This window comes from Pogonomyrmex barbatus, unplaced genomic scaffold (assembly GCF_055798465.1).
Source record: "Pogonomyrmex barbatus isolate J1 unplaced genomic scaffold, ASM5579846v1 scaffold10, whole genome shotgun sequence".
Taxonomy (NCBI): Eukaryota; Metazoa; Arthropoda; class Insecta; order Hymenoptera; family Formicidae; genus Pogonomyrmex; species Pogonomyrmex barbatus.
The window spans coordinates 3,246,694-3,274,147 of record NW_028297099.1 but is presented as its reverse complement, the minus strand read 5'-3'; the positions used below and the strand labels follow the sequence as shown (position 1 = coordinate 3,274,147).

At 42.4% G+C, this 27,454-nt stretch overlaps 1 protein-coding gene across 10 annotated transcripts in view; it reads left to right on the top strand.

Annotated features, from left to right (window-relative positions):
• The window catches only part of rg (A kinase anchor protein rugose), a 176,377-nt gene that overhangs the window by 113,718 nt on the left and 35,205 nt on the right, over window positions 1-27,454 (top strand). For all 10 annotated transcript variants that reach the window (XM_089085513.1, XM_011646589.3, XM_011646582.3 and 7 more), the window contains one exon: window positions 300-436. In XM_089085513.1, the coding sequence (XP_088941639.1) occupies window positions 300-436 (137 nt within the window). The remainder of the gene's footprint in view (window positions 1-299; window positions 437-27,454) is intronic.

Sequence of the window (27,454 nt, the reverse complement as noted above, 5' to 3'; positions counted from 1 at the left end):
TTTTCGTTCAATTCCGGTGCCGCAATTTCGTTGAATTCGTTATTTAAATATCGGTCGTCAATTGTTATTTGTTATTTTAATTTCTGCGTTTAATTTCCAATTTCTATGCGGCGTATATTGCAAAAATAGGATGCTACCGATAATTTGCAATATGTATGAGTCTCTGAGAAAGACACGAGAAAGAGTCATTCAGGTTTTTATATTTAAATAAAAAGAACTGCATGTGCACGCAATATGCCATTATTATTTTATTCCATTGCTGTTTACGTGCACCAGTCTAATTGATCATATTTTATCAGGTCCGGTGAACATTAGCACGAAAGGCAAATTAATCGCACCCGGTATCGTGGCGCCTGGCATCATTTCCGTTACATCTACAGAGCTATACTTCGAGGTGGACGAGGACGATCCAGAGTTCAAGAAAATCGACAGTGAGGTAAGTAAAATTGAAGTAAAATTGAAGTATGTGTGGAAGGACATATGATAAAAAGGCGCATTACTAATTATGCGTCTTTGTCACAATGTATGTTATTTATATAATCATCGATAATTAGTTGCTTTATCTTGTCTTTTCTTCATTAAGGTAGAATATATGCATTTGGGACATTCACGGTGTTATCTGTTTGAAATGTAGTAGCTGGTTGTCTCGACGATAAAACTGTTTTTTTAATGAAAAACCAGAGTTGTCGAGAAAGAAACTAAAGTTAGGTTTATACATTAGCCTTTTGCAAAGTTAAAAAGACTTAAAAGAACCTACGTTTAAAGTTACTACAAGGCCCTTGTACAAGCACTTGATACAATCAAAATTGTATATAAATAAATTCTATAACGCGCTTATTTACATTATTTTGCAATTACATTACTATTTTTTATCGTTTCGTGCAATTTTCTTCTATCGCGATGCATCTTTATCAGCGTGTGCATTAACACTGCGGTTATAGCTTAAAAATGTGTGCGGTAATAGCAACGCCCATTATTTACATATTAAATGTTTGGAGTAATATTTTATGCTGCCCTCTCTTAAACTGACGAACGCGAGAGCCTAAGGTAGCCGCTCATAACGAAGAGTATCAATCATTTCGGCCGTCGTAGAATTTGAATAAGTGTGCGTCGTAAATGATGAGACGTGGCGAAAGCTTCCATAGCACCGCCACATGGAGGCGGATTCTGGTTAGAATTAGTTCGAACAGTGTCCCTGTCTATCAGTATCCATAAGGCACTCTACATTCGTTAAACTTATATAATTAAAAAGAAAAAAAGAACGGAGGGAAAGTCGAGATAAATCCGAGAGAAGAAGTTGTGAGAAAGCAAGAGAAAGAAAGAGAATGAGGGAGAAAGGCGAACTGGAAGAACTAGAAGGACGATTCTCATATATCGGTCGTAGATCTCGCGTTTGTATAACTAGGGAATAAAACAAACAGAGGAGGGCCCCCATGGGGTCGGCCGATCTTCAGGGTCGGCAATTATGAGCCCCCCGCGGGGCACGGTATCTGCCTGCCCGCTCTTCCGTCTCTCTTCCTCTCGATCTTCCATCACTTCTTCACGTACTAACCACATATCGGTGGCATAGGTGAACGAGCAGCTTCTCGCAGGAATGCAAGGAAACTACTGCATTTTCCCATCTAGCCGATGAACATCGGCGCAGTAAAGTCGCGTGTCCAACTTGCGACGTGCCGCGCAAGTAAAATTCGTGGAATCTGCCTCTTGATGGCACGTATCAATAATAGAAATACAATAATTATTCTCGACAAACCCGATTTTATAAACAATAATTAGCAATCTCGGATTACCACAGAATTTTTCATAGTCTACATAATGAATTCATATTACAATCTTACGAATCGCATTGAAAGGATCCAGCCTTTTTGAACGCTTGCCGTCTTATTCCTCGTTAGCTAATAAATAAAATATATTCAGTGTCCTCCGTGCGAGTTTCAGTAATCACTCGGCGACGATCGTATCGCCGTGTTTCTCGGGAGTATGCCCAAGGATTTCGCAGTGTCCACCTGTCGTCTCCGTTATATCTCGACCGACGGACTTGCCCGTGAATAGGACGTACGAACTCATTCGGGCTCTCTTAATTGGAATCCTTTTCAAGAAGGAACGCTGAGCGCATCTGGAAGCGAGGAGGGAAAGAGCGCGAGAGGGATAGAGTGAGACAGGCAGATGGATAGAAGCGGAGAAAAAGAAGGAAGCAGAAAGCGAAGGAAGAAGATAGCGAGGGAAAAGGAAGAGCGAGGGAGAGAGAAAGACCGGTCGTTCACGATCGAGACACGCTCATTAGTCGAGGATGTCCCGAAGGTAGGCGGGAGGCTTCGTCGAATTCGTAGGCGATGGATCACTCGATAGTCGAGCCGAGACTTAAGCGATCGTAATGCGCGGCCGCAGAAGAGGATGCACCCAGGAGTGGCCCCAGGGAGGGACTGCATATCGGCCCGCGCGCCGCTAAACCCTTTTGTGCGTATCTCCTCGCGGGCCTCCTCCACGCCGATCGCGCCGATTTCTCCCTTCTCTCTCTCCTCCGCCTTTTATAATGGCCCAGGCAAACGTATTTATCGTGATTTATCGTTTACACGGGTCTCTCTTTTCTCTCCGTCCCACCGTTTCCTTTCTCTTTCTCTCGCTCTCCTTCTCTCTCTCTCTCTCTCTCTCTCTCTCTCTCTCTCTCTCTCTTTCTTTCTCCCTTTTTTTCTCTTTCTTTTTCTCTCTTTCTGTGTCTGTCCTGCAACATACGTCGTATGTTAAAGATAGAGGATGCGCACCGTGCGATTACGTCGAGAATGAATTATTGATAGTCCGCACGAGGCATTAATATCTAAAACAAATAATCAACGGCATGACCGCTCTCGCGAATACTTTTCGTCTCTAATGCAATGAAGGAACTGTCGTGTTCTTCTTTTGCTGTTTAGATGCCGAAGTGCAAAGTCCTGCGGCCATCCGTGAATTAACAGTTATTTATATTGCGTATCATATATAAGATTTATGTCACATAATTGCTCGTGATAGTATGTAATAACGACGCACTGTCGTCAAGTTGCATACGCTGAAAATTGAGTCCGCCACTTGCGTTATTCTTAGAGACAGCAAAACGTGAGGTAAGGTCGTAAAATAATAATCGATTTCCATCGTTTCTTATTAGCACTTATCGCATGATAGCTCGGAAGCTATAGCGCATATTTTATTTATAAATAAAGATAACACTAACATCTAACAAGTATGATTACGATAGAAAGTTGTCGACATCGATTTTAAAATATAAATATGTATATTATTGAATACACTGATATTCTATGTAATAATTCTCAAAGGATTAATTAATTATATTTTACACTTTTACATTTTCTTGTATCTTTCGAGTTTGTAAGAAGAAAAAGCAGATCGGTTTTAAACTAAACGGACCAGCTTCGAGAGGGTAGGTCACACGGGAACATTAAACTCGCAGCGGATCGAGCGGCTCGCATTTTTATGGAAACCTGCTCTGTGGCGCCTAAAGTCCCCCTTTCCGTGGTATAGTTATCGCAGACACATGCTGCGAATATCCTCGTGGGATGTCTATATGAGAAAGAGAGAGTAAGGAAATGGGGAAGAGAGAGAGAGAGAGAGAGAGAGGGGGGGGGGGAGAGAGAGAGAAAGGAGCAAAAGATACCAACCGGACAGGTGGTCCGTGCCATACGTTGGTGCTTATTCGCAAAGAAGATACCATTAACGAGGAATATAGCACCGCGAAAAATTCGAGACATCAGGCCGTTTATCAGCGATCGCAAATAGAAACTTCCTCGTAGATCATGCGGTGCCAGAGATTTTCAGGTTCGTAGTTAGAGGTATCGATCGTGACTCGCTTCACACTCGGATTATTAATATCGCCATATTATTCACACGTAATATGCATTGCGCGTACGATTGTGCAGTCGGTGCTGCAACTCCTTCTACGAGGCAACGACATAAAAGGACTTTCTATCGGGAACATACTTATATAAAGGATTAAACGGGAATGGCAGGAGGGCGGACTGTGACCGAGCACCGGTTTAATTTTATGCGATTACGGTCTTCTTAGGCGATGCATATGCATGACATCGATGTAATATAGTGCAAGTGACGTTATAATAATGCAACTGTAATTATTCGTGCTCTGATCGCGGCATCTTATGCTCGCGATACAAAGACTGTTCACCTCGCTTTAAACATCAGGCCATCGGATGCGCGACCGTATCTTGTATTGCAATTATTATTCTGCCGCATTATCCTTGCATCTCTCGCGACGATAAACGCATGTCAATAAATAACAAAGTCTATCAATTACTTTTGCAACGGATTATCGTGCAATCGATGGCTTCTTCGATGAAGCGACTCGCTTTTCCTCTCCCAGATGCGATGCGTCTCGTTCTCTGAGTTATGTATCGCGAATTTCGAAATAATAACTCTCGTCGAGTCTGATGAATAAGCTTATAACTCTCGATCGGATCTAATGCCTTTTGCTCGCGTATATATCACTAGTGTTATTATTAATAAAAATGCCATAGTCGAGAAGCAATAATTACTCTTCCAACAGTTTCATTGCGCGCCAAAGGCACGGGGATCAAGGTGCGCGATCGCGTATCGATGCGAGTTTGCATATCCCGCATAATTTAATCGATCCACGATTTCGATGGGATTCGATATTGCCGATGACCAGGTAGCCGATAACCAGGGGGCAGTCTGCGCGAAAAGGATGCAGTTAGTTTGGTAAACATCCATCAATTCGTGGGCAGGGCAGAGAGCGCGACGCAGAGAGCGAGGCAGAACCTGAAGAGCAGGCAAGCTGGAAGGAGCGGGCGGGTTCATTCCCAACAAGGCAGGGGTAATCACTGCTATTAGTGCGGACATTACTCCGGTGGTCCGCCAATCTCCGTAACACTCCATCATATCGGTGCCCCTAAGGCTCTTCAGTGGTGTAGAAAATGGATTTTCCTGCAGTCTTCAAATACGCAACGTTTTGCACCCGCGTAAAAGGCTCCTAATTGGAAGAAAATAATTTTACGATTTGAAAAATAATCTTCCGCTGCTTCAATTCGATTGCTATTGGCAATTGGCACGTACCTGAGCCTTGATCGTAATTTTTAATTCATCGTATCGTAATTATTTAGTTGATTCTACTTTCTTTTAAATCTGCATTATACATACATTGGAACTATATGCATATATCTTTAAATCAGCCACGCGCGAACTGCGGAAGTCGAAACATGTCATCCTAATCTATAAGTGCCAAGGACAAACCATTCGAAATCTCTTTTACTATAGTAAACGATCTTCCTCGGCGGTGTCGATCTTCCTTCGGCGGTCGTTATAGGCGTGACGACCGATTATCCTCGAAAGGAATGATGATGGATATCATAGGCAACTGTCTCGTGCCACATCAGTTCTGTCAGCGACTGCAGGTAGGCGGAAAGCTTGTGGGTGTATCCGTTCTGTAGATACGCGAACTCAGAACGGTGTTGAGAGTTCGCTCGGAGGTACGTATATATATATATATATATAAGGTGTCCCTGAATACATCGTTCTGTCTCTTAAATAACAGCTTCTTCTACTGGGTTTCGATCTTCTACAACGTTCCATTCGTGTATTCAGCGTGCATAATTGCTGAAAGCACAGTACATCAATGTAGTACAAGCTGTTTCGCATTTTCTTCATTATTTTTTTGGTACACCTTGTATGCGCATATATATAGAAGACACGATACGTATCAAGGGACGATGCTGCTACAACGTTAGACGTTGATTAAAAACGGCGCAATTTAGGCAGTCATGTTATGACTAAGAAATGAAACTATAATTATTGGCTTCAGCGACGTTGATTCAACACAATGGGGATATTTTGTCCTGGTTTCCCTTTTTCGAGAAACATGCTACAACATTACTTTTTTCTCTTAATTAAAATTTTACAACATCATTTTATCGATTCGAACGAACACATAAAATCTTACGTCGCACGTAATTTAATCATCGCGATTCGTCAATGATACATAAATATACCGCTTTCCGAATTACGGGTCCTCCCGTTGCCCTATTGATACGGACCTGGAAGAGAACTAGTCGCTGGCAATATAGGCGGAGCAAAGCTGGATCCGATTCAGAGTGTGACGGATGGCGCCCACCTGTGGATTCATTCACTAATCTGCTCGCTAAGCAAACAGCCCGAACACACCCCGTCATTATCGCTGACGGCGTAAGTAGCGCCCGATCTCGTCTTTACCCGATATTTATTATGCCCTCTCGAGTCCCCCTCTCCTTTCCCCCTTTCCTTCTGCCTCTCTATCTCGCTCTTTCTCTCTCCGTTTCCCATTGTAACAGAGCTCAGATCGAACATCGTGCTCATTTTCGCGTCACCCTTTCGCCACCATTGATTTTCGATGCTCCACGGGTGTACGTTGCCCCGCAATTATCGATGGCGCCCGATGCCACGTATCGGTGGCCGCGTGTGCCATCTGGATACGTGACTGGAATGGAATTTCAGGGCTACACATCGTACAAATAGCTTTCGGTTCTGCGTGAACGCGTTGTGTACGCGTGAATGTGGAAGTGGCATTGTCTATCGATTGTTTCGCAATATGAGCGCATTACATTCTCTTCTCAATAATCTCCAATCTCTATGGAAAGTATCCTGAAGATATTCGATTGAATATAATATTTATATTTTTGAAAAATATAAAAATATAAAAATAAAATATTTAAATATAAATACAAGAAAAGAAATTGTAAAAAAGCCAAAAAAAAACTATGGTATAGATAATGAAGATTATCAAGCTATAATTGCAATAATTGTATCAATCTACTATTAGTAACAATTTTATTAGTAACAAAACTTCAAGAAGACTGTAAATAGCGATCGTATAATTCTTCTGCGAGAGAGAAAAATAAAATAACTGTAATTAACAGATAGCTGATGGATCTATGAGAGTGCGCTGCTCTTTACAACACGGAAACGTGTTCTTTAATACAACACTATTGTAGATTGTAATGATCATCCTGCCTGGCAATCTCCGGTGCAAAAGATTCAACTTCTTATTTGCGCGCTCAGTACGCGTCATTAAAAGCGTACCGGTGGCAGATAGATTTGATCGGGCAATTTTCTCATCGCGCGATATCTAATTATTCCTATCTCTATTACCGGGAATCACGCGCGACGGTAGGTAAGCCCATCATCGCGACACGTACCGGTGCGTCTCGTTACAGTGTAACGATCAAAAAACGAGCGGACATGAACGGCGCAGGTGCGGCGCGGCGTTAAAGATGCACGCGTGCAAACGAGAATCGCAAGATAAGGGAAAAACCACTACCTGAGGCCGTGCCTTTCCCGCCTTTTCTGCCATTAATCACCGTGTCTCGCGTACGAACGCACGGCGGGGGCCCGAGGTGCATTTTCAAGCGCATTTGCAAAACGAGCCGCGACGTTTTACGACGAATCGATTAATATTAATGAAACCACCGCGACAACGAGCGCGCAAATCACGAGAAGGTAAACGCGCGGGTCCCGTATTATTCGCATTAATACCACTGCCAGGTGATCGCAGCGCGAACCGCGCACGTTTGCGCACGTGCATCCCTCGCTCGAAGCGATCGGGGTGAGCTTGTGGAAAGTTGGAAGTTGGAGGAAGAGAGACCGCATCATCCTGGACGAACTGGTCGTGCCGACTCATCGATTACGCCTCGTCAACCGTAACGATGTCGTGCTGCTCCAGATCGGACGGATAAATCTGCAAAAAGAGACGCGACAAATGTTCTCCACCGGACTGCGCGTGTGTCGCGCGGTGCGCCCGAGCGTGAAGCATATCCAATTCTAAACGTAAATTTTACCGAGATACCTCTTTGATCGCTTCGCAGAGTACTCGGCTGATAAGCGTACGAGGCCATCTGCATACTTGGGATAATCTCAAATTGGTTGTCATCGTCTCAATGGAACGAAATGCGGACGGAGAGCGTAGCGTGAAATCGGTGTTGCGTATCCGGTTTCGCCTTTAGAGGCGTTGCTCGACGGAGCGTATAATTTGTCGCTTGCGGAGGTAGGTTTTATTTCTCAATTATGCAAAAATGGGGCCGCGCTACATGAAAAGAGATCGATAATATGTAACAGAATAGATAGATCGCCATATTTATTCATCGATATGCGATAGTTGCGTAACGTGTCAACTGTCATCGTGTTGCTATTCCTCGTTAAATCTAATTTGTAAGACGAAGGTGTGTTTTCGAATACTCGTTAATCCCAATCTATCATAACGAGCAACGAAAGCCGAAGATCCCGAGTTCACCGAGTTCTCGGTGTCATCTTGGAGGAGCTGATGAAAATTAATGATCGCGCGCCGGTCGTGTGCCCGTGTCGAAAATTCCGAAATAAAAGTAAAGCAAAACAATTAGAGCCTCGCATGCCAATCGCTCATTTTCGAACAATTTTTATTATCCCATTAATCACGGGCAAACTGATGACGTTGGGAATGGGCGCGTCAGCTGTCCCATACGATTTTCATTCACGGCATCTGTACCTGTCGATTCGTGTGCGGCAGATCTACGTTGCAAAAAGAAAGAGAAACGTAAGAGGCTAGTTATCGGCGAGGAAGATGGGACGAGCGGATAGGCAGGAAACGGGAATGTTACTGACCCGAGAAAGCGAGCTAGTAGTTAAAACTGTACGCATCCCATAATTTAGCGATTATTTTGACAAGGGTATGATCTCCTGACAGGTTGTTGGCCTTATGGCTACGCTCTGAAATATAGCTATTTAAATGGGCACTCTTAGAAGTTCCGTAACAAAATACATACTTTCGAGGGAATCGCTGAACCGCATGAAAAAGTGTTACATATTAATATTTATTCTTTCTTTTAAAGATTATTTATTTTCAAAAGAATTACAGGTGTTACAATAAAAGAATGTCGTCAGTATCAGTAAAGTCGGTTCGACTCATGAAAGCAATGTAAACTGATGAGTTGACGATTGATCAAGGGGCAAACACATACATTTCGCGTAAAAATGCATACAATAATAATATAACTATATATGTACAATTATCGATAATTCACGAGCGTGCATGAAGTAATTTTTAAACTATTGCATGCGTTTCGTAAACTCCGTGTGGATAATGACACGGTTGATTACAGTCGCGTGACCGGAGGCAGGGAGCGAGGAAACGGACAACGGAATGCAAACCATTACCCTAAGCGCAATTCATAATTTTGCAAATATACAGGCGAGATGAATAGGCGAGTCTCCGTGAACATCCTCGTTCTTTTACCTGATCGGACAACATTATTCTCTTACGTTTAACATTGAGATTAAGGCGTTCTTATTCATTTGTACACTGTAGGCATTCCTATGAATTCGAAAATAAACGACAGAAGAGATACGAGTTCGCGATACGCGTCGATGCTCGAAGAATGGCACGATCGTTATGCCTTGCCTTCGATTAATTCTCGTTACACCGGATTATTTGCGCGCGACGGTGGCTAATGTTGTCTTAAAGCGGCAATCGCAAGCGAATTAATATCTGATACGCGTAAATCACACGACTGTGCGAGCAATGAGGTAAAGATAGTAAAACAGGTACTTGTAAAGCAGCCATAAAGATACCATGAGTATACTACAAGGAGGCTGTGGGATTTTGATACCGAAGTCATTTAGTGCAGAACGATCTAAACACATGGTAGAGAAAGTTTTGACATCAAATTGGACTTTGCGAAGATGTCGGTTAAAAGAGATTACCTCTCGGCTCGTTCTGACAATGATTAAGGTGACGATCCTAATTATGGATCCAGTCCTAATTATGGATGAAATTTACAAATTTAATGCTTTTACTAATACATATTAATAAAATTACAAAATTCTGTTGCATATTCTTTAATATTTGTGTAATTATTGTAGAATGAAATCTAATCAATTTCTCAATAATTGCTGATATTGAAGAAAAAAAAGTAGAATATTGTAAATAATCTGCTAAACCATAATTAATACTTATACATAAACATTTTTTAAATATTTTTTTAGAATTCGCAATCAGTGTATTAATAATATAATAACTTTTTTTTTAATTGTGATATTTCTTGCTTACATTGATATTATAATAACTTTTTTAATGTTTAATCATTAAATTTACACGAATTTATAAAAATGATTTTAATCCTAAATAACCTATAATTGGGACTGTCATTTTATTCAGTTGTTCGCCGGCCGCACGATCGATGGAAAGGAACGGTGTTCGCCGAGCCTGCTTTCGGCACGCTGTCATGCAACATGTAGAATCAGTTTTCTTCGGCCATGAGTCAATTTACTGCAATATTCGAACTCGTCTTTTGGTTTAATCTTAGTTCAAAATGTTCTTTTTTTTATTAGCTTCGTTGATTGCTTCTCCTTCTTCTCTTAAACATTGTAACAAATTGATCTTCTTGTTTAATTTATCTCTAATAAATAATTCTTCTTCTAATAAATAATTTACGCTAATTACTCGAATGATCAATTAAGTAATATTTAAACATCACCTAGTATTATTTACGCTATATCACTGCATCATGCATGCATATGGATTTTGTGGCGACAGGTTGCGTTTTACATTGCTGCGCGTATTCGGTAGATCCGCGGAACTGGTTACGGCATCTTTATTCATGCACATCGAACCACGTCGTTACAATGTTTGCTTTTAATAGTATTTGAAGGAGCGATATAATACCACACCGCGTACAGGCCGTGCATCCGTGAATACACAAATACCTTCCCTAAGAGTGGAGGTGCGTGCGTGAAGAAGAAGGGAGGTCCGCCCGCGGCTGGAGGCGCGACGTACGTTGAATTATGGCGCAGGTTAATTATACAAAACATTCAATTATACCTCCCCACGAAACTCACACGGACCTGGCCCCGTCGACACGGACGCGGCACACCGACTACGCGTACCCCCAAAAACCCCGGACAGGTTTGGATAACGTTGTAGATTCGCAAAAATCGAGTCAGCGGTAACCGGATCAGATTTTGATTGTTCGATATCGCTACTTCAGCTACGCTATCAATGAGCATCGAATTCCACTTAAACCTCCCAAGTGGCAGGCATAAATCGCTTTCTCCTTCACGTGTCATCAAAATAGAACAGGCACCGAGAAAAATCATGGTGGCCTGTCTCGTTCTGTGATCTCATCTCGAGAACCGATCTTGTGAAGCCAGCGAATTCTGTCGCGACCGGAGAACGTGTCGCCGTAGTTGCATATAGTTTATCGATTGATTCCGTCCCGAAGGATACCATTTATCACGACCGGTAGATCCTTGGGATACCTTAAAACAAAAGCCACGGAAGAGCGGGATATCCTCCAACGGTGAGGAGGAGAACGGTGAGATGTGCGAGAGGCAAGGTGGCGGACCGATGTGGTTGTTGGGCCCCGACGTGGCGTGGGGCCCCACGACGAGACGAGCACCGGTGGTGTGCGGCGAAGGGGGACTCATAACGCAGAGATTTTACGCGCCGGCGCCGGCGCCCCCCGCGGTCTCAGACGCCGCGACCATAATGCCGAAGTCGAACGAACGCATGGCGAACCAAGTATCTCCGGGACTATCACTGGCGCTCCGCGAGGATCCGCCTTTCCCTCCGATGTTTAAAAACGTTTTTATCGATATATTTGTTATATAATCTTTTTCTTCACGGGACTCTATTTTTGACTGCGATTAATCAACATATTATTCAACTTTGTCACAATAGCATACCGTTGTTAATTTAAATAAGATTTATAATGCTATTTGACATCTTGCGTAAATTTGATTTTTTTATTTCAGTATAATGAAAGGAAAAGAGGTCATATTAAATCGTAATTTGATTAATTTACAAAATATTTCTTAATTTTTTATTTCTCAATGCTGTTTAACTTTTTTTTACTATTCAATGCTGTCTTATGAAGGATTACTGATGAACCTGGTTAATCCTCTCGTCGAGAATTCTTACCGATCACACGGTGTGTCTGGTTGTCATCTCATATCTATCAATCGTGCATAACGGTCTGAAGAAATCGTGTTCGAAAATGATCACAGTTGATCATTAATTACTCGGTTTTATTAATGGCAGGCGTGAGCAATATCATTGTACGAATTGCAATACGATTGGGTTTTTTTTTATCTTGTACAGTTGATTTATTCTTCGACCTTCGAACTTTCGTGTCATGGTAAATCGAAAGAATGCGAAGAAATATTCGGCATAAAGTTTGGTCGTTGTTGCCATGACTACTGAGCACGAAGATTAGTTTCAAGACAAAACCTAATGATAGACGAAGTTAAATTCGCTATTATTTCAATATTATTTCCCTTGTGCTGTCATATGGATTTAATCAATGATATAAGAACATTTTTCTAAATTGCGAAGCCAGGATAAACGATTTATTCTGTGAACGTGACACAGCGTTACTCAAGACTTTGTAACATCAAAAATTATTAACTTTACGAAACGGGATACGCGTGGTTTTCTTGGCGATGACAGAAAATTATGGATGCAACTCTATCCCGAAAAATCATGATATATGCGTGTGCTACACGTCTTTGCGTTTAATTTACCGGAAAGTTCTTACGGATATCGTTATCAAAATATATCTTCATCGTATCGCGCGCGAGCGCAAAAGAGCGAGCAAATTGCATTCGCTCGCTCGCGCGAAAGATTGAGGATATTAATTCCACGAACGAGAGTCGCGCGGTATAAAATTTGTAAACGCCGACGACACGGTGTCCCGCGAATTACCAGGATCTCCGATAGACAATTACTTTCTCTCCGCGACGGAATATATTCGCGCGACGCATCTCGCTGCGGGATCGGGTTCAGATAAGGACATCGCTCTGGGGGCTCACGCGGGAGTCAGAGACGCGAGGATTCTCGTATCTACGTACAACCGTATCTCGTCGTATCGTAAACCATGTTTTCCGCACTCCGAGTGGTGCGCGTATGTATGTACGCCTCGACAGGCCTTGTTTTCGCCTCGATTTGCGCGCGGTCTCCTGCGCGAGCCATTACCATGAAACATTCTCTGGTCTGAGGACAGGTAGGTACGGGCGGCGAGGAATTCTCTCGACGTCCCTCGAGTTTCCGTAGGCTCGGAACGGGAACCAGGCCCCCGTACGAGCATCGGCATCCGACGCGACGGTTGTCCGACCCCCGATGACCGTTCAGAGGCTGACGCAATCACGCGGGGATTCATGGATCAGCGGGACAACTCGAAAATACCGATACGCATACAGTCCCGAAAATATCAATAAACGTGATATACACCTCGGTCGGACATCGATACGATGACGATGTCGAGCGCGACGGGACGATCCGCGTGGGGCTACGGTTTTCTCCGGTTTCTTCCTCTCGCATATATTCGAAACCTACCTATTCATTGTTTTATAGGGGCCGTAAAGATGTCAAGCAATTAAAAGATTCGTTTGATTTGTTGTGTGGGCGAACGGCCCGACGGTACAACGGGTCTCGAGCGAGGCGATGGTGGTAGTTGCGCTGGTGGTGGCAATGGCCGGCATGTAGGTGGGTGGTTCAAGTAAGGTAGAAAGGGGAAATGTTGCCCACGTGCACGGTATCGCGGGGACACCTGACATTGTATCATATCGTTGTCCTACAAAAGATACCTTCAGCTACGCTCATAAACGTCCGTGTGCCGTGGTCCTGGTGTGATATACCGCAAGCTGTATATTACGTCCGTAACGTGCAACGGTTTCGAGAAGCAATTTCGGGGTAAACAGCCACCGTCATCCGTTTCACTTTGATATTGCCCATTACCTTTCGCCTCGCAAGCCGCGCGTGCGATCGCAGATATCTCAACGCGAGCGTGACAGCGATAAGCAGCATCTTCAAATCGCTTAATTTACGCTCGCCCGTAAAATAACTAATCAGACACTAAACAATGATGGGCGATTAAACATACATCGAATATGAATATTCTGTAAGCTATCTCGGAAATGACCTGCGAAAAAAGTTTATTATACGTATAAAGTTTGCGATTATTGGGCAGGAAATCTTTACATAGATAGGCCAGTCGCGTAAATGTTTGCATAGTTGAAACTCAATTACGAGACTTGCATTTCTGCTACAGAAATTTTTGCCGCAGGCATATAAATAAAATGGTACTATTACTATACTATTTTCTGGTACTAGAAAGAAAAATTTTCTAAGATTAAATATATCTTTTAATGATAGCCACTCTTATCACGGCGCCAATATCGCAGGAGTTTCGTAAGTTCTCATGATAGAATTAGGTAGGCAAGATCTCGTGACCGGACCCGCCACGTCGTCGACGGATGAAACCATCGCGTGGCTTATTTAATTCCCGGATGGCGACGTAATCAATCTCCGCGGCAGACAACAGGCCGCATCTTTGCCTGCCACCGATGTTCCTGACCAGAAACCACTGCGGTCCGATAGCATCTCACGAGAGCAGCTCGTGGTTACCTCCGTTTCACGTTGACGGCGACGAGGCCGCCGAGGACGACGGCAAGATGGCGAGAGCTCTCGAGCACAGGTTGACCGCGACGGATGTAAGCCGCATAGTAGAGAAAGCCTGAAGAAAGAGAACGAGAAAGGGGGAATGACGGCGACGACGATGTTTTGGTGGGAGATTAAAACAATGCGGTCGGTCAGATAACGCGGGTGTGACAGGTCTCCGCCGTATCCATGGGCCGTGGACTCGAATGAACCTTAACGAGAACCTCCTAATAAATAACAAGCAAGCTCGAGCTCGTTCTCGTTTCCTTTGCCCGCACGATATTCCTCTCTCCTTTCTTTCTCTCCTTCTCTTTCTGGGCTCCTCGCGTTTCGTGAGTCGCACAAGGATGGAAAGGCCGAAGGGATGAGACCCAAACAGGCCTCGAACATGAAGATGGATGTGATCCGAGGCGCCGCCGTCACCTGGTAGGCCTTCCACCAGACTTCCAGTTGTACTTCGTAGCGAAGAGAGCGGAGGAGATCAAGCTCGAATGCGACACCTTGTATCGAGAAAAAAATTTCTGGACTAACTTGGATGACACTCAGTTAGATTTGAGAGGATGTCTATATAACGATCTTTAAATAATTGTGAATTTTATATAAAAAGGCTATCGTTTTTTTTGCTTAATTTAGTGCATGAATTAATCTCAGATTCTTTGATTTTCTCAAAGAAATATCATGATATCTTTTATTGCTATCCGCATGTGCAATATGTAGCTTTTATAAAGTTCAACAAAAAATTATTGGTTTCTAACTTCTAATAATAATATGATCTAAGATTGTTTAACTCACTGTGTATACTTACTATCTTCTCTTTTACAACGTCGTCCTTGGCTACTGATGATATGCGCATCGTAACGTTGTCGGTGTATTCTCGATACCTGCTTGACTCGGTAACCCAAGGGATTCACTTATCTTCCACCCGATCGTCTTCACGCATATTATACTCCGAGGAAAACAGTGCGAGTAAAAAAAAAAGCAGGGATGGGCACATCCTGCACGGCAACTCGTGAGTTCTGCCGCGCGAATAACAGGATCAGGTTACCCTCTTGGAAAAAGGAAAAGGGTCGAATGGAGTTTCTTTAAGGGGCCCGACTGGTGGCGGCGGCGGCGGCTTGTCTCAAAAAGATCTCGCGGCAAAGAAGGGGTTAACCTATCGTTTTCCGCGAGATTGCACGCGAGACATTTCTTGGTAATCTTTCTTCGCTTCGTGCATATCTTACAAAGTGAACGTAGTACTTGCAGATATTTGACAGACCTGTGTTTATCGACATGTTGCTTAATGACAACGCTGTTAAGTAAATTACACAGTAGCAACATTGGTAATAACAGTCCCTATTTGAACGCGGCAGAGAATAAAATTGTCGGATAAAATTGAAAGGAAATTCTTCAAGAAAGGTATCGTGTTTGTTCTCGTGAAGGAACCGTGGCATCCGCGACTCCGCGGCGCGCACCGTTATTAAAAATCATGTCTCTCCGCTTTGAGAGCCCACCCTGTCTACCGATGGGAAGCATAAATCTTCGCCGGATCGGATGATTGACGTCTATTTAATAGAAACGCAACTATACAAGGATGATGCGGAATAACATTAACTTGTCCGGGAGTCGAGGGGGCTGGTCTCGCCGCGACGGGTGGCCATTGTACCTCGTGGACCCCTGCGAGTCTCAGCCTTTCTCCCATTCTTATGCCTGCCAGCTCCCTCGTAAAGTCAAACGTTGACACTAGCCGCGGGACACCGACTTCATGGTTCCGAAACTCTTTCTCACTCTCATTCCCTCTCTTTCCCTCCTTCTTTCTCGCATGTTTTTCCTTTGTCGTTCGCTTCCTCTTTGCGCGTCTTCTCGGCCGCGAGCGAGCTCTCTTCCGCACATATCCTTATGCTATCATTACCATGCTTGTCCGTGAACGTCCATGCTCGACCAGGAAGAAGAAAATGCGATGTCACACCGTCCTATGATCAAGGATCATGGATCACTTTTTCGATCGGGTGTGTGGGTGTAGTACCACTAGTGCAGCGAACCTCGTTATAGTTAAAAAAATATATACAACGATCACTGTGCAACGTAGCAGCGGATCCAGATCTTATAGCAGTTACGTGAAATAATATCCTGTTGTCCGAGATCTCATCTGGTGTAATAATCATGCAGATAAACTCTTCGTGCCTATGTACATAGGCTGATATTGTAAGCGGGAAGTTTGCGCGTATGGGTGAAGATGAGGAACGCTTGAGGAGATTGCGTGTACGTCAGCGTCATATTGACCCCGAGTTTATGTTGTAAGCTGGAAAGATGCTCTAACAGTTGCCGGTTAATAATACTCATCATGGCTCTTACCTATCGTCATTGTTTCCTCCTCAAGCTCCTCAGCTTATATTCTTTTTTTGATTCTATTTTTTTTTTTACTGAGACTTATTCTTTACTTTACAAAATGCAAAATGCGAAAGTAAACATCGTGATAAAATAAAAACGGCATGCAATCTTGTGTGAAATTTCGAAGAGTTTTAACTCGCGCGGTTTGGTTCATCGCGCTACACGTGGATGAGGCATTTTCAGTATCGTTCGTTAAATTAGAAGGTTTATGGATGCATTAGCAAACTTAACGACCTAATCAGAGTAGCACGGCATCAGAGAAACCACGATGGAATTGACGTGAGCATCTTGACGCGGGCTCGGCGCCTCAGGTCAAACCAACAATGCCTTTTATCTTTACCGATTCTTACAGCCAAGAAAGAAAGATTACAAATGCAATATCATTTTTCCGTTTTCTTCTCAATTTCATTAGATCGTAAAAATTGCTCTAAATTAACGTGTGTTTTTAATTCATCGAAGAAACGTCAATGTATCGGATCTGATTCAACGTTCGTGCAGGCATGTTTTACGCGCCGAAAAAACTCGAAAAAAGTTCCCCTTTTTCCCATACCTGCTCCAATAAAGTACTCGGTAACATGATACCGGTCAACGTGGTCCGGCAAGATCCTAGTCGTACTTTAACGTCAGCCGCCCCGCGATGCGGCCCGGAGAAGCTGTGGCCGGGTACGGAGAGCCTTAAAACAAGAGGAATACGAGATGCGAATAAGATGAAGCAGAGGAAGAAAAAGAGAATGGCAAGAAAAGCAGAGGAACGGGCAACGGAGTTTGCTTTTCGCTTCGTCGGCAAGATCAAGGTGGCGCCACGCCTCCGGACCGCCTCCTCTAATCATCGACTCATTACTCATTAGTACTAATGAGCCACGCGCACAGTCTATACCTACCTGGTTAGAGATACAACACCTAGGAAAATCCTGGCTGGAGTACCTGGTACAATAATTCCCGCCGGATCACCGAGCCACTTTTAGGAGCACCTTTGGCGATGTCTTGCGCGACGTGCACGCGAGCCAACTAGAAACGCATAACGCATGCACGGTTCCTCATCATGGAATCGATAAGGTCATTGACATCGACTACGTCGCGAAGTAGAACCGCTTTGCGAACGGTCCAATGACGATGATTAACGATAGCGCTAATGGAAAACGTCTACGTTTGTTTATTATGAAGATCTGACCTAACTGGGACTTCAACGCGCGTCCGAGATTCCTGAAAAGACGATCGCGGACACGTTTCACTAAAATCCGGGGTATAATCCGACGCGTGGAATTCCGCTACCGATGATTCAACCGGAATAACACGGTCATCCGTGAAAGTTGAATGTCGCGTGAATGGAATAGTTTTCGAGACTCGTGTGAACGCTGTGTGCTTCTTCAACAATGTACATATTTTAGAAATTAAAGACGATTTTCTGCATGCGAGACATTAGCGCGATAAATTGTTTACAAAGTATCATAAAATTAAAATTGTATTATAAAAAATTTATACCGGCAATCCGCGAGATAATTTTTCTGGATCATTGTCGCGAGCAAACTTTACGCAGGCGAATCGATATTTGAATCGATATTTAACAATATTGACAAATTCTTATGATATTAAGTTGGAAATAAATAGTTTTTCTCCGTACTTACATTTACGATTCTAATTCCGTAAGAGTGTCTGCGGGATCCTTCGCTGCGTAATCCTTCGTTGCACGAAGGGGATGATTTTTGATCCTCTCGTACTCGAAACACCCCTGGTTTCCCATAAAACAAGCCATGACATCGTGCCCAGCGAAGCAACCACGTGTGACGAACGCTCGCACAGAATGCGCTCAGAGCTGCGTCTCGTTACATCCGTCACAGCCGCCGGCCCGTAAAATTGGCGCCACCTGCCACCCTCTCAGAATCCGGCTTCCCGTTGCTGGTGGAGATTCTGACTCATCCCATCGCTACGAAATATTTAATGCATTTATAATACGCGACTTAATGACCCTTAGTCTAACCCATCATCTTCAGCGGAATTTATTACGAATCTAACAACCGCCTTGTGCGCGAAAGAAACGTGCGTTATTCATTGACTTTCCCTCCGCCTCCTCCTATATTTTACAGCTGGCTGCAATTTCTTTTTGAAAAATTAATGCGTGATTACTTGGAATGGCATCAAGAATCATGTTGCATTTCTTTAGATTTAGCTCATTAGCTGAAACGGAAAATTTCTTAATAATTCTTGAAAATAAAGAGACAGTATTTTCGTATTCTACCTAAAAATGACTTAATTAAAGTAACTAAGTTTAGACATTCATTTGTTTTTAGCTTAAAGGAATAAGGGATCATTACATTACATTAGTCCGGTTAGCCCCGGAGGGGTCTCTGGCATCGGAGTTGCGAGGGTAGACAGGACTTGATGTGCAAAATATAATGTGATTGTTTCCGAACCAACGACCGAGATGGGGATGCTTGGCTGGCGATGACTTCATCCCCATCTGATCACCGTTTTCTATCTCAGAAAGCCGTACGCGATAGACCGACACTAAAAGCGAAAAAATAATGACAGATACAAATTTATTTCGATTACAGATCACTTCGACAATACTGAAACGTTATATATATGAGAGAGAGAGAGAAAACTATCTTAACATATATCATTAAAAATAAAATATTAAGCGCGCGTGCTCTATCACTTTGAGACAACTTATAATAAATACAATTTTATTCTTTTAGTCTATTTATTTTATTCTTTTATTCTATGCTTTATATTTGATTTTGCAAATGTAATGCTTACAACTTAATATTGAAAACGCGATTTTTTTTTTTAATCTTGCGATAAAAAAATATACAAAGCTAAAGGGGACTCGATTGATCGGCAAGAACAAAGCTCGCAGATAGGCCTAGCGCATTATCCCATGGCTGTTTCCGTTGTCCGTTTATTTCGGAGCAGATTGTCCAAAGCACATTGTGCCATTCTCGCTGTGTAGCATTGGCTCCTCTCGCCAACTGCGAGGAAAGGATTACCAGAGAAATCCTTTAATGGCATTGTTGGTATTTGAATAACACGAAATATGATACGAGATCAGGCCTAACTCCTCGCTTCCTCCATCCCGTTTGCTTTCTATGCTTAAACTTGGGGGTTCTGGGGTGTAGAGTTACGACGCTGTTCTACGCGTTGTTGTTCGGCCGGATTAATTGTTGGCAGCTTGTCGATGGACATCGTAGCATAATGGCGAAAAATATTTGTGCGATGTTACCAAAGTATTCGCATGATTCTGGTCTGGATAACGCTGATCTGCATTTGATATGTCCTACAAAGAATTAACATCTTGCAACTTTTAGAAATAATAATTAAATATTAGAAAACATTAGGAACATTTATTTAATTGGATAATAGAAGACAGAAATTCTCTCCTTTTTTCCTTTCTCTCTGCCTCTCTCGAGTTAGATAGAAATCGACATCGATTTAATCTTCTGTCGCCCGAGGTTGTCTCGCTGCGAACCGCCTACTTCTCGAAGAACACACACAAGATTAATATTTTTATAGCACGCTGATTTAGATTCTACCCGATGGTTGAATTTTTATTGCACACGAATCTTTGCCATACTTAATCTTGCAGATAATAATTGGTTAAGAAACATAACTGTTTGTTTAATTATTATTCACATTAAGTTTAAGAAGATCATATCTTATGATACACATCTTATCTTTTTATATCTCGTGTTTTAATAAGCAATTTTATAGATAATATCTTATTATGTAAAATGTTGATGAAAAGTTAGTGAAAGACCTAAAACGACTTTGTGAAATATAGAATTGGCAAGAGTTTGTGAAGTCAAAAGCCTGTCCATTTAAATTAGTTAGAAAAGCATTAACTTGTTAATGTTGTCTTGTACGTGAGCGACTACTGGTCATTCCGTCGTATTCTGCATGACTATTATTTTTCTTGAGGAACGTCCATAAACCGGACACTTTAAACGTTCAACAAGCACCACGGCCTATTTGGTATTCACGATGTTGCAGAACGTGCGAACGAGAAACGAATATGAATCTGCCTTTTGTTGTAATTATAATGTTTATTTTTACCAGTTACTTACATGAGAAGATTATTGAGATAATTTGCATTGAAAGACGGAATCTCATAGAAAAGATCATTTTTAGCGATACGCGTGAAACATCTTTATTTAAAATTAGGAACTATCGAGATGCTTAGAGATTTTAAATAAATAGTTCAGTAATTAGTTTAATTAGATATTTCAATAATTGAGTATTTAATAATCGTCTCTAAAATTTAATATTTTTTTGTTTGCAGGTGAGTACATAGTTATATAACAATCACACGAACTCTGTCCTGCAGTTATCGGTGAGTACATTATTTATCGCAAAACGAGGTATTTAACGATGTAACGTTAGGTGCCATGAGAGCTGCATGTATATATTATGTAGTTATAATTGACTCTGAAAGAGAGTATTTAAGACGTGCTCTTGCAAAGAGTGCTCCGTAAAATAGTTCGATAGTCATCATCTTCAAAGATACGAGTGTAAACAGACGATACACTTGACGATGCTGGAGAACGATGGTGGTCGAGAGAGAGCAGGCGCGAAAAGGACTAGGAAAAGGGCGGAAAAAAGCGGTAAAAGACAGGAGGTAGATGGAGAATCGTAGGACCCGCGGCGATAATTCAAGCGAAAGGATGCATCAATCCTGCGGGCCCTCCGCCTCTCTCATCCCGCGGCACTTCCCTGTCCAGAAATAGAGTGATGTTCGTAGCGCTGTTTCTCTCGCCGTCCCTCCTCTCGTTGGCGTTCCCACAAACTCGGCCCGGCCTCCCTCGGGAAAAGCCGGATGACTGCCGATTATTCCCACTCGCGCTCCACCGGAACGTCCCCCCCCCCCCACACGTCATCGTGCAGGGCGCACTTTACAAACATAAATCTCCGCTCGTACAAGCGCACAGGGGTCGATGCCACCCCCGAAACTAATCGAATTCGTATTCGCGCCGATTTGGCGTGATGCATTCCGGTCCGTTCGAACGCGACAGGTTGCCATGAATTTTACTAAAAAAAAGACATCCATGATCTTTGTCATTTAGATTGTGTGTTCGAATTGCATCACGTAATTGATCAACGCGACTTTTTAAATATGAGATACAAAATATTCTGTCTGTGCCACTAAATCTAAGAATTTTTTTGTTGTTTATTATTATCAGATTTTGTTATAAAAAATAAATAAAAAAAATTTAATCTTGATTGCCAACTTAGAATATTGTATAAGAATAATACGCGTAATCGCAGAAGACACGAATTTAATGCGACATGAGTTAAAACAGATTAATTTATCGTGGTGATAGATTGTGTTACGCGTGCACTTAGACTATCCTTTAACCCTTTCAGTATTAACGATATTAGGCTCCGGGGCTCCGGGGAGAACGATTAAATTTCTTCTGTCTGAATTAGGGGTAAAAGCACCAAATATTTTCGCACAACGTCTATTAACGTCGCGAATATAGCAGTCGAGGATGTTATGAATACTCCGTTTTGCGGAATTATTTATCTTTTAATCTTGCCTAAAAGCTTTATTGCTAGGGTACCCCAAGTGCGATAAAACTTTTCTCGTTGCGCACACTGCTATCATAACATTTTGTTCCTGAGCGTTTTATCGGATTGAGTACCGCCAAGGTGGCGATCGTTTATATCAATTTGCCGCGTACAAGAATCTACTCATGAAATATAGCGATTCTGAGCTCTTCCAAGTTTTTACGAAATTGCGTTCTCCGAAAAAAATTTCGAGGCCACGTGGCGAAGTCATTTGCAGTTCCTCTTCAATATTTCTTTGTAAATTTAATGTACTCGTGCTAGTTAATATGTAATATAAAGAACTTGTGCGTAAAATGATTTAAAGATTATCGCTTAAAAACTTAGCATTCTACCATCAGACGTAAGAATCTAAAATAATTAATTTAACTGACATTGATTTTTACATTTGTTTCATACCGAAAGAAAAAAAAAATGGAAAAAGTATTTGTATTTCTTCCGGAAGTAGAAGCACTTAGTAGCGTACGTCTTGCTCTCGGAAGATCACAACAAAGTTACCACTTAGAAATTTAAAGCCAGTTTGCGTTCGGAGACTCTCTCGCGCTCTTCTCGTTCCCATTTGATTTAGTAAAGCGCGTTTCGAGACACATTCGGGATCTAATAGATTTTGGACCGCATATAGCAGGGAGGGGATCCGGTATCCGTAAAAGAAGTGACTTCTTGTAGAACAAAGCTCGCCGCCTCCGCAGGCGTCAGGCACCTCCTGTATTCGGCCGGGTTTTCTCTCTTTCTCCCTCTTTCCTTTCCATGAGGACGTTAACCAGATCACCGGATGCCCGGGACACTTTTCTCACCCACTCAATGTCGTTATCTGTGTCATTCGGAATGAGACGGCCATAAAAGGAGACCTGTTTCGTGCTCGGATCTTATTGAAAAATCCCATTAATTTCGCATTCCTTGGGGCAATAAAGAGCACGTCTATCGACGAATGAATTCGGTGCGTGTTTATCGCGAACCGCCGGGATGTGCCCGCGGGGAGGAAAAAGGATGAGCTGAGGAAAAAGGATGAGGAAAAAGAATGAGCTGACGTATCCGATATGGATCGTAAGAAAATCATTTATCGCGGTTACTCCGTAGTTTTACTGTCCGACAGACATCGTGTCGGTAACCGAATGCTCGTTAAACCCGTACACAAAGTGGTGTGATTATTGCCACCGCGATAACACCTCGCGTCGAACTTCATAAAGAAGAGATTACCTAATGGCTCAGCTTATCTTATTAACCCTCGATATACCTCCTGTGCTCGTTTTGCTTATCTTCTACGTTAATATCAAGCCACTTATGCCAGATGCAAGTCTCTCGTCGCGCTCTCGTGTGTAGGTGATTGTGCGTTTCTCACTGTGTTGCGTGCAACCGGGTGTAATAACGCAGTTGCGGTAGTATGGATGTGGGCTTTAATAGTCGATCGTCAGCTCTTCGTTGGATACCTTTGACGATCATCAAGATTCACTTTCAAAATCGGTTAGGCCTCTGTATTTTGATTTTTACAATTCTTCCATACCAAGTCTCGCTATTCCGAACAGAGTGCGAAACGCAGCTTTATGTTTTATCTCAATCATTTGTGAAATTGCACTCTGATTAGAGAAAGTTTTTTCGAGAGAATTATGTACACAAAGACTAAGGTTTCCAGAGCGTATCAAACTGTTAACTCGAGTCTATGTTACACGAAATGCTACCCTTCACGGCAATCTCGCGTGCCGACGATGTTTCCAACGCACATTCGAGGCGCACGTTGGTTCCCTCGCCGTCCTCATCAATGTTGCAGGTCAGCACGCAATGACCCTACCGACACGGTCGCGATACACTAAGTGGTTTTGCTCATAAAGCTGTAACGGCTCGGCAGGATAATGCCGGTAGTAAGTGTTCTTAAGTTACGGGGGTGAGTATTACAAGAGCGCACATGCGTCCCGAGAAGAAACGTGTCTCATCGCAATCGAGATTACTTTCATCATGTACAAAATATCAAATCATCACGAATCCTTTAATCATTTGACAAGATTAACCGAGCTTTACATACAAAAATTTTTTAAAATATTTACTTCTGAGAAAGAATAGAAGTAAATATTTAAGATCTATCAGAAGTAAATATTTAAAAAATACACCGCTAAGAAATAATACTGAGATATTTTTGTTTTATATCTTTTCATTACGTACGGGTGTATGCGTAATTAGTTTTAGTTTCAATACTCCACGATTAAAATTTATTGTGTTGTATTAATGGATTTTTTCGCGTAGGATCTCAAAATTTATAAACGATCTCTCTGAATACACAAAACAATTTTTTGGAAACATAAATATAATTAGAGACTGGCGATTATTCTATGCATCACTAATAAGTATCGGAAGATAACAGTTCATAAATTCGGACGATTTATGCAAAAGGTTTTCTCTTTCGGTCTCCGCGTCTCATGTAAATTACGCAGTTACCACAATTTATCGAAGAATGCTTCACGATACCGAAATGATATTTACATTTTCCTTCCGACACGATTTGCGAGCGCGGTTTGGGCGGGGTCAACTAACGCTCCCGCGTTATTTTTACAATCTCGTTTCGTCGCCTCCACCGCGGCAGTTCTCGTGATGTCTTACAAACTCACGCGTACATAAAGAGAGAAAAAAATTTGACGGACGGTATCGCGTTACCGGTAGGTAAGGCGCTTTTTTCTTTCTTTTCTTTTTTTTAGAAGAGACACTCGAGGGTCGAGGGTCTAATAAAATTGAGACACAGCGAGAGTATGATGAGTTGCCCAAAATTCGACCTGACGTATAAGCACTCGGACTTTGAAGGCCGAGATAAAATATATATCGATGTATCCGATGTCTCTCATGAATTAAAAATTTCAGCGTCGCTAAAAAAGATTAAAAAATTCGTGCCCAGGATATAATTGGAAGGCCCGGAAAATTTGTAGGCATGCGATTGCCGAACAATTTAGAGTGAATTTTTTTACAGAAAAAATTTAACGGTTACAATTTCGATTCTTCTTTTCGAGTAACGCGTAAAATAGGAATGGATTTGATTATTATATCTATGTATATATTTACTTTTCAAAACTAGATTTAGAAAATCTTGTGTTTTGTATAACCACGAAGTATAAAAGAAACTCCGCGATTTTAAATGTTCTCGTTCATTAGCTTGTCTATGGAAATCATCGAGAGACAAACTTCGATCGCGTGGCGTTCGACCATTCGCGTTTCGAAACGCATAAACGCAAATTACGAATGTATAATGTACAGTAATACCGCTCGGTATATTCGCGCGACGAGGGTCGTCGCCACGAATTCTTACAGCCGGTTGAGCTAGGCAGAGAGGAGATTCTAATGAGAGCTCGCTCACTCTCTCGCAAGATAAGCGTCGCGGTCGGGTAGCCCGTAACACGACGCATTCGTCCGTGCATTCCTGTCCGGTTTCCTCCTTTTCTGATCACCCCTGCACCCTTCGTCCCTCGTCCCGCCATCTCTTTCGTGCGCCGCAGCATCCACTGCGTCTGCGATACAGCTCTCTTTCCCCATACTCCCCGGTCGCATGGACCTATCTCTCCAACCGTTCGTTTCCTCTTCGCTCTTTCTTCCTCTTCTCGTTCTTACCTGATCGCAGCCCCACTTCGCCCCTCGCTTCGCCACAGTCCACCCCCAGCGTCTTTTGTCTTATTATTTTGTCGGCGCGCGCGGTCGGCAGGTATATCTCTCCTTCTACACGGCACTCCTCTCTCTTCTCCTTGCCGCGATCCCCGCATATAAACATCGCGGCTTTATCTGAACGTTTTATAGCGGAGAGGTTCGTGCCGGCCGAGGGGACCAACCCGGGATCACCCCGAAGAAGGAGGAGAGCCGGATCAGTGCCGACTCTCCCTCGTACCAAGCACTCGTGCGCGGGCGCGGAGCGAAAAGATCACGGATTCAGCCTACGCTTCTTCGACTTCTTCGCGATCCTCTCTGTGTGTTCCTCCTTCTGTCCTTGTGTCCACCTCTTCCTGTCCCTCCGCCAATTACAATGTTCGCTTTCGTGGATTCCTGCCTTTGTCTCGCGCTGCCTGACGCGATCCGCACCGAATTCTTGAAGGAACCGATGCAATGATAAAGCGTCCTCGCGACTTCCCTTGCGGGACATAAAGAAAGAAAAAGAATGGCCCAAGTCATTCGCATTTGCATATTGTAATCAGATCTCTTTTCCTTCGTTCCTCTCGTTGCTCCTCTGCTCTTCTTGTAGATCTTTTCCGCATGTAATACTTAAAACGATCATACATTTCGTAAATGACGAGGAAAAAATGTAGGGCGTTATCTTCTTCAATCTGAGATAGAATTGGTTGCTTCAGAAACGCTATTTCTTATTTTTAAATTGAAGTTTATCAACGAAATGAATAGGTCTTTTCATTGATCATGGATATTAAATATTGCTCACCTTATTAAGCATTGCTCTGATTACGTATCTTAAAAAGATTTTGTGGACAACATATTAATATAATCGACAGGCAATGATTGAAAATGCGAAAATGTGATAACGATTAATATTGCGGTATATTAATAGGCTTACGTATCATTTAATTGACAGCGATCGTATTTTATTATCGCATCGCTGGCAAGCCTAACGATTAAGTTTGTCATTATGAATAATAATTTATTGTAATTGCTCAGCTTCTAATCAGTCACCGTTTTCTTGTTGTTCCTGCGGTTTACGAAGCGGTCGCCTGTCAACCGTCTTGAAACTTATGGTGATAAACCGATAAACATGTAAATTTGTTCATACAACTCGTCGCGCATTCGGGGCGCCTCGCAAAGTCACAATGTGTAATCAGCCACATACAGTCTGAAATTGAAAAATATTGCATTGTGCGTGAGATATTCGTATGAAGCATTTTATTATCTCGCGTGTTGCCGCGGAATGCAAACTAGTTTAATAATAATAGATCAACCATTATCTATTCTTATCTCTTTCTATTATTATTTCTATTTCAAGCACTTGATGTCACTCGATATATTTGAAAAAAAACAATTCGAAGATATCGTATACAATCATTATCACATGTAAAATTAGCACAAGAAATTGATCTTTTTGCGCATAAAAATATG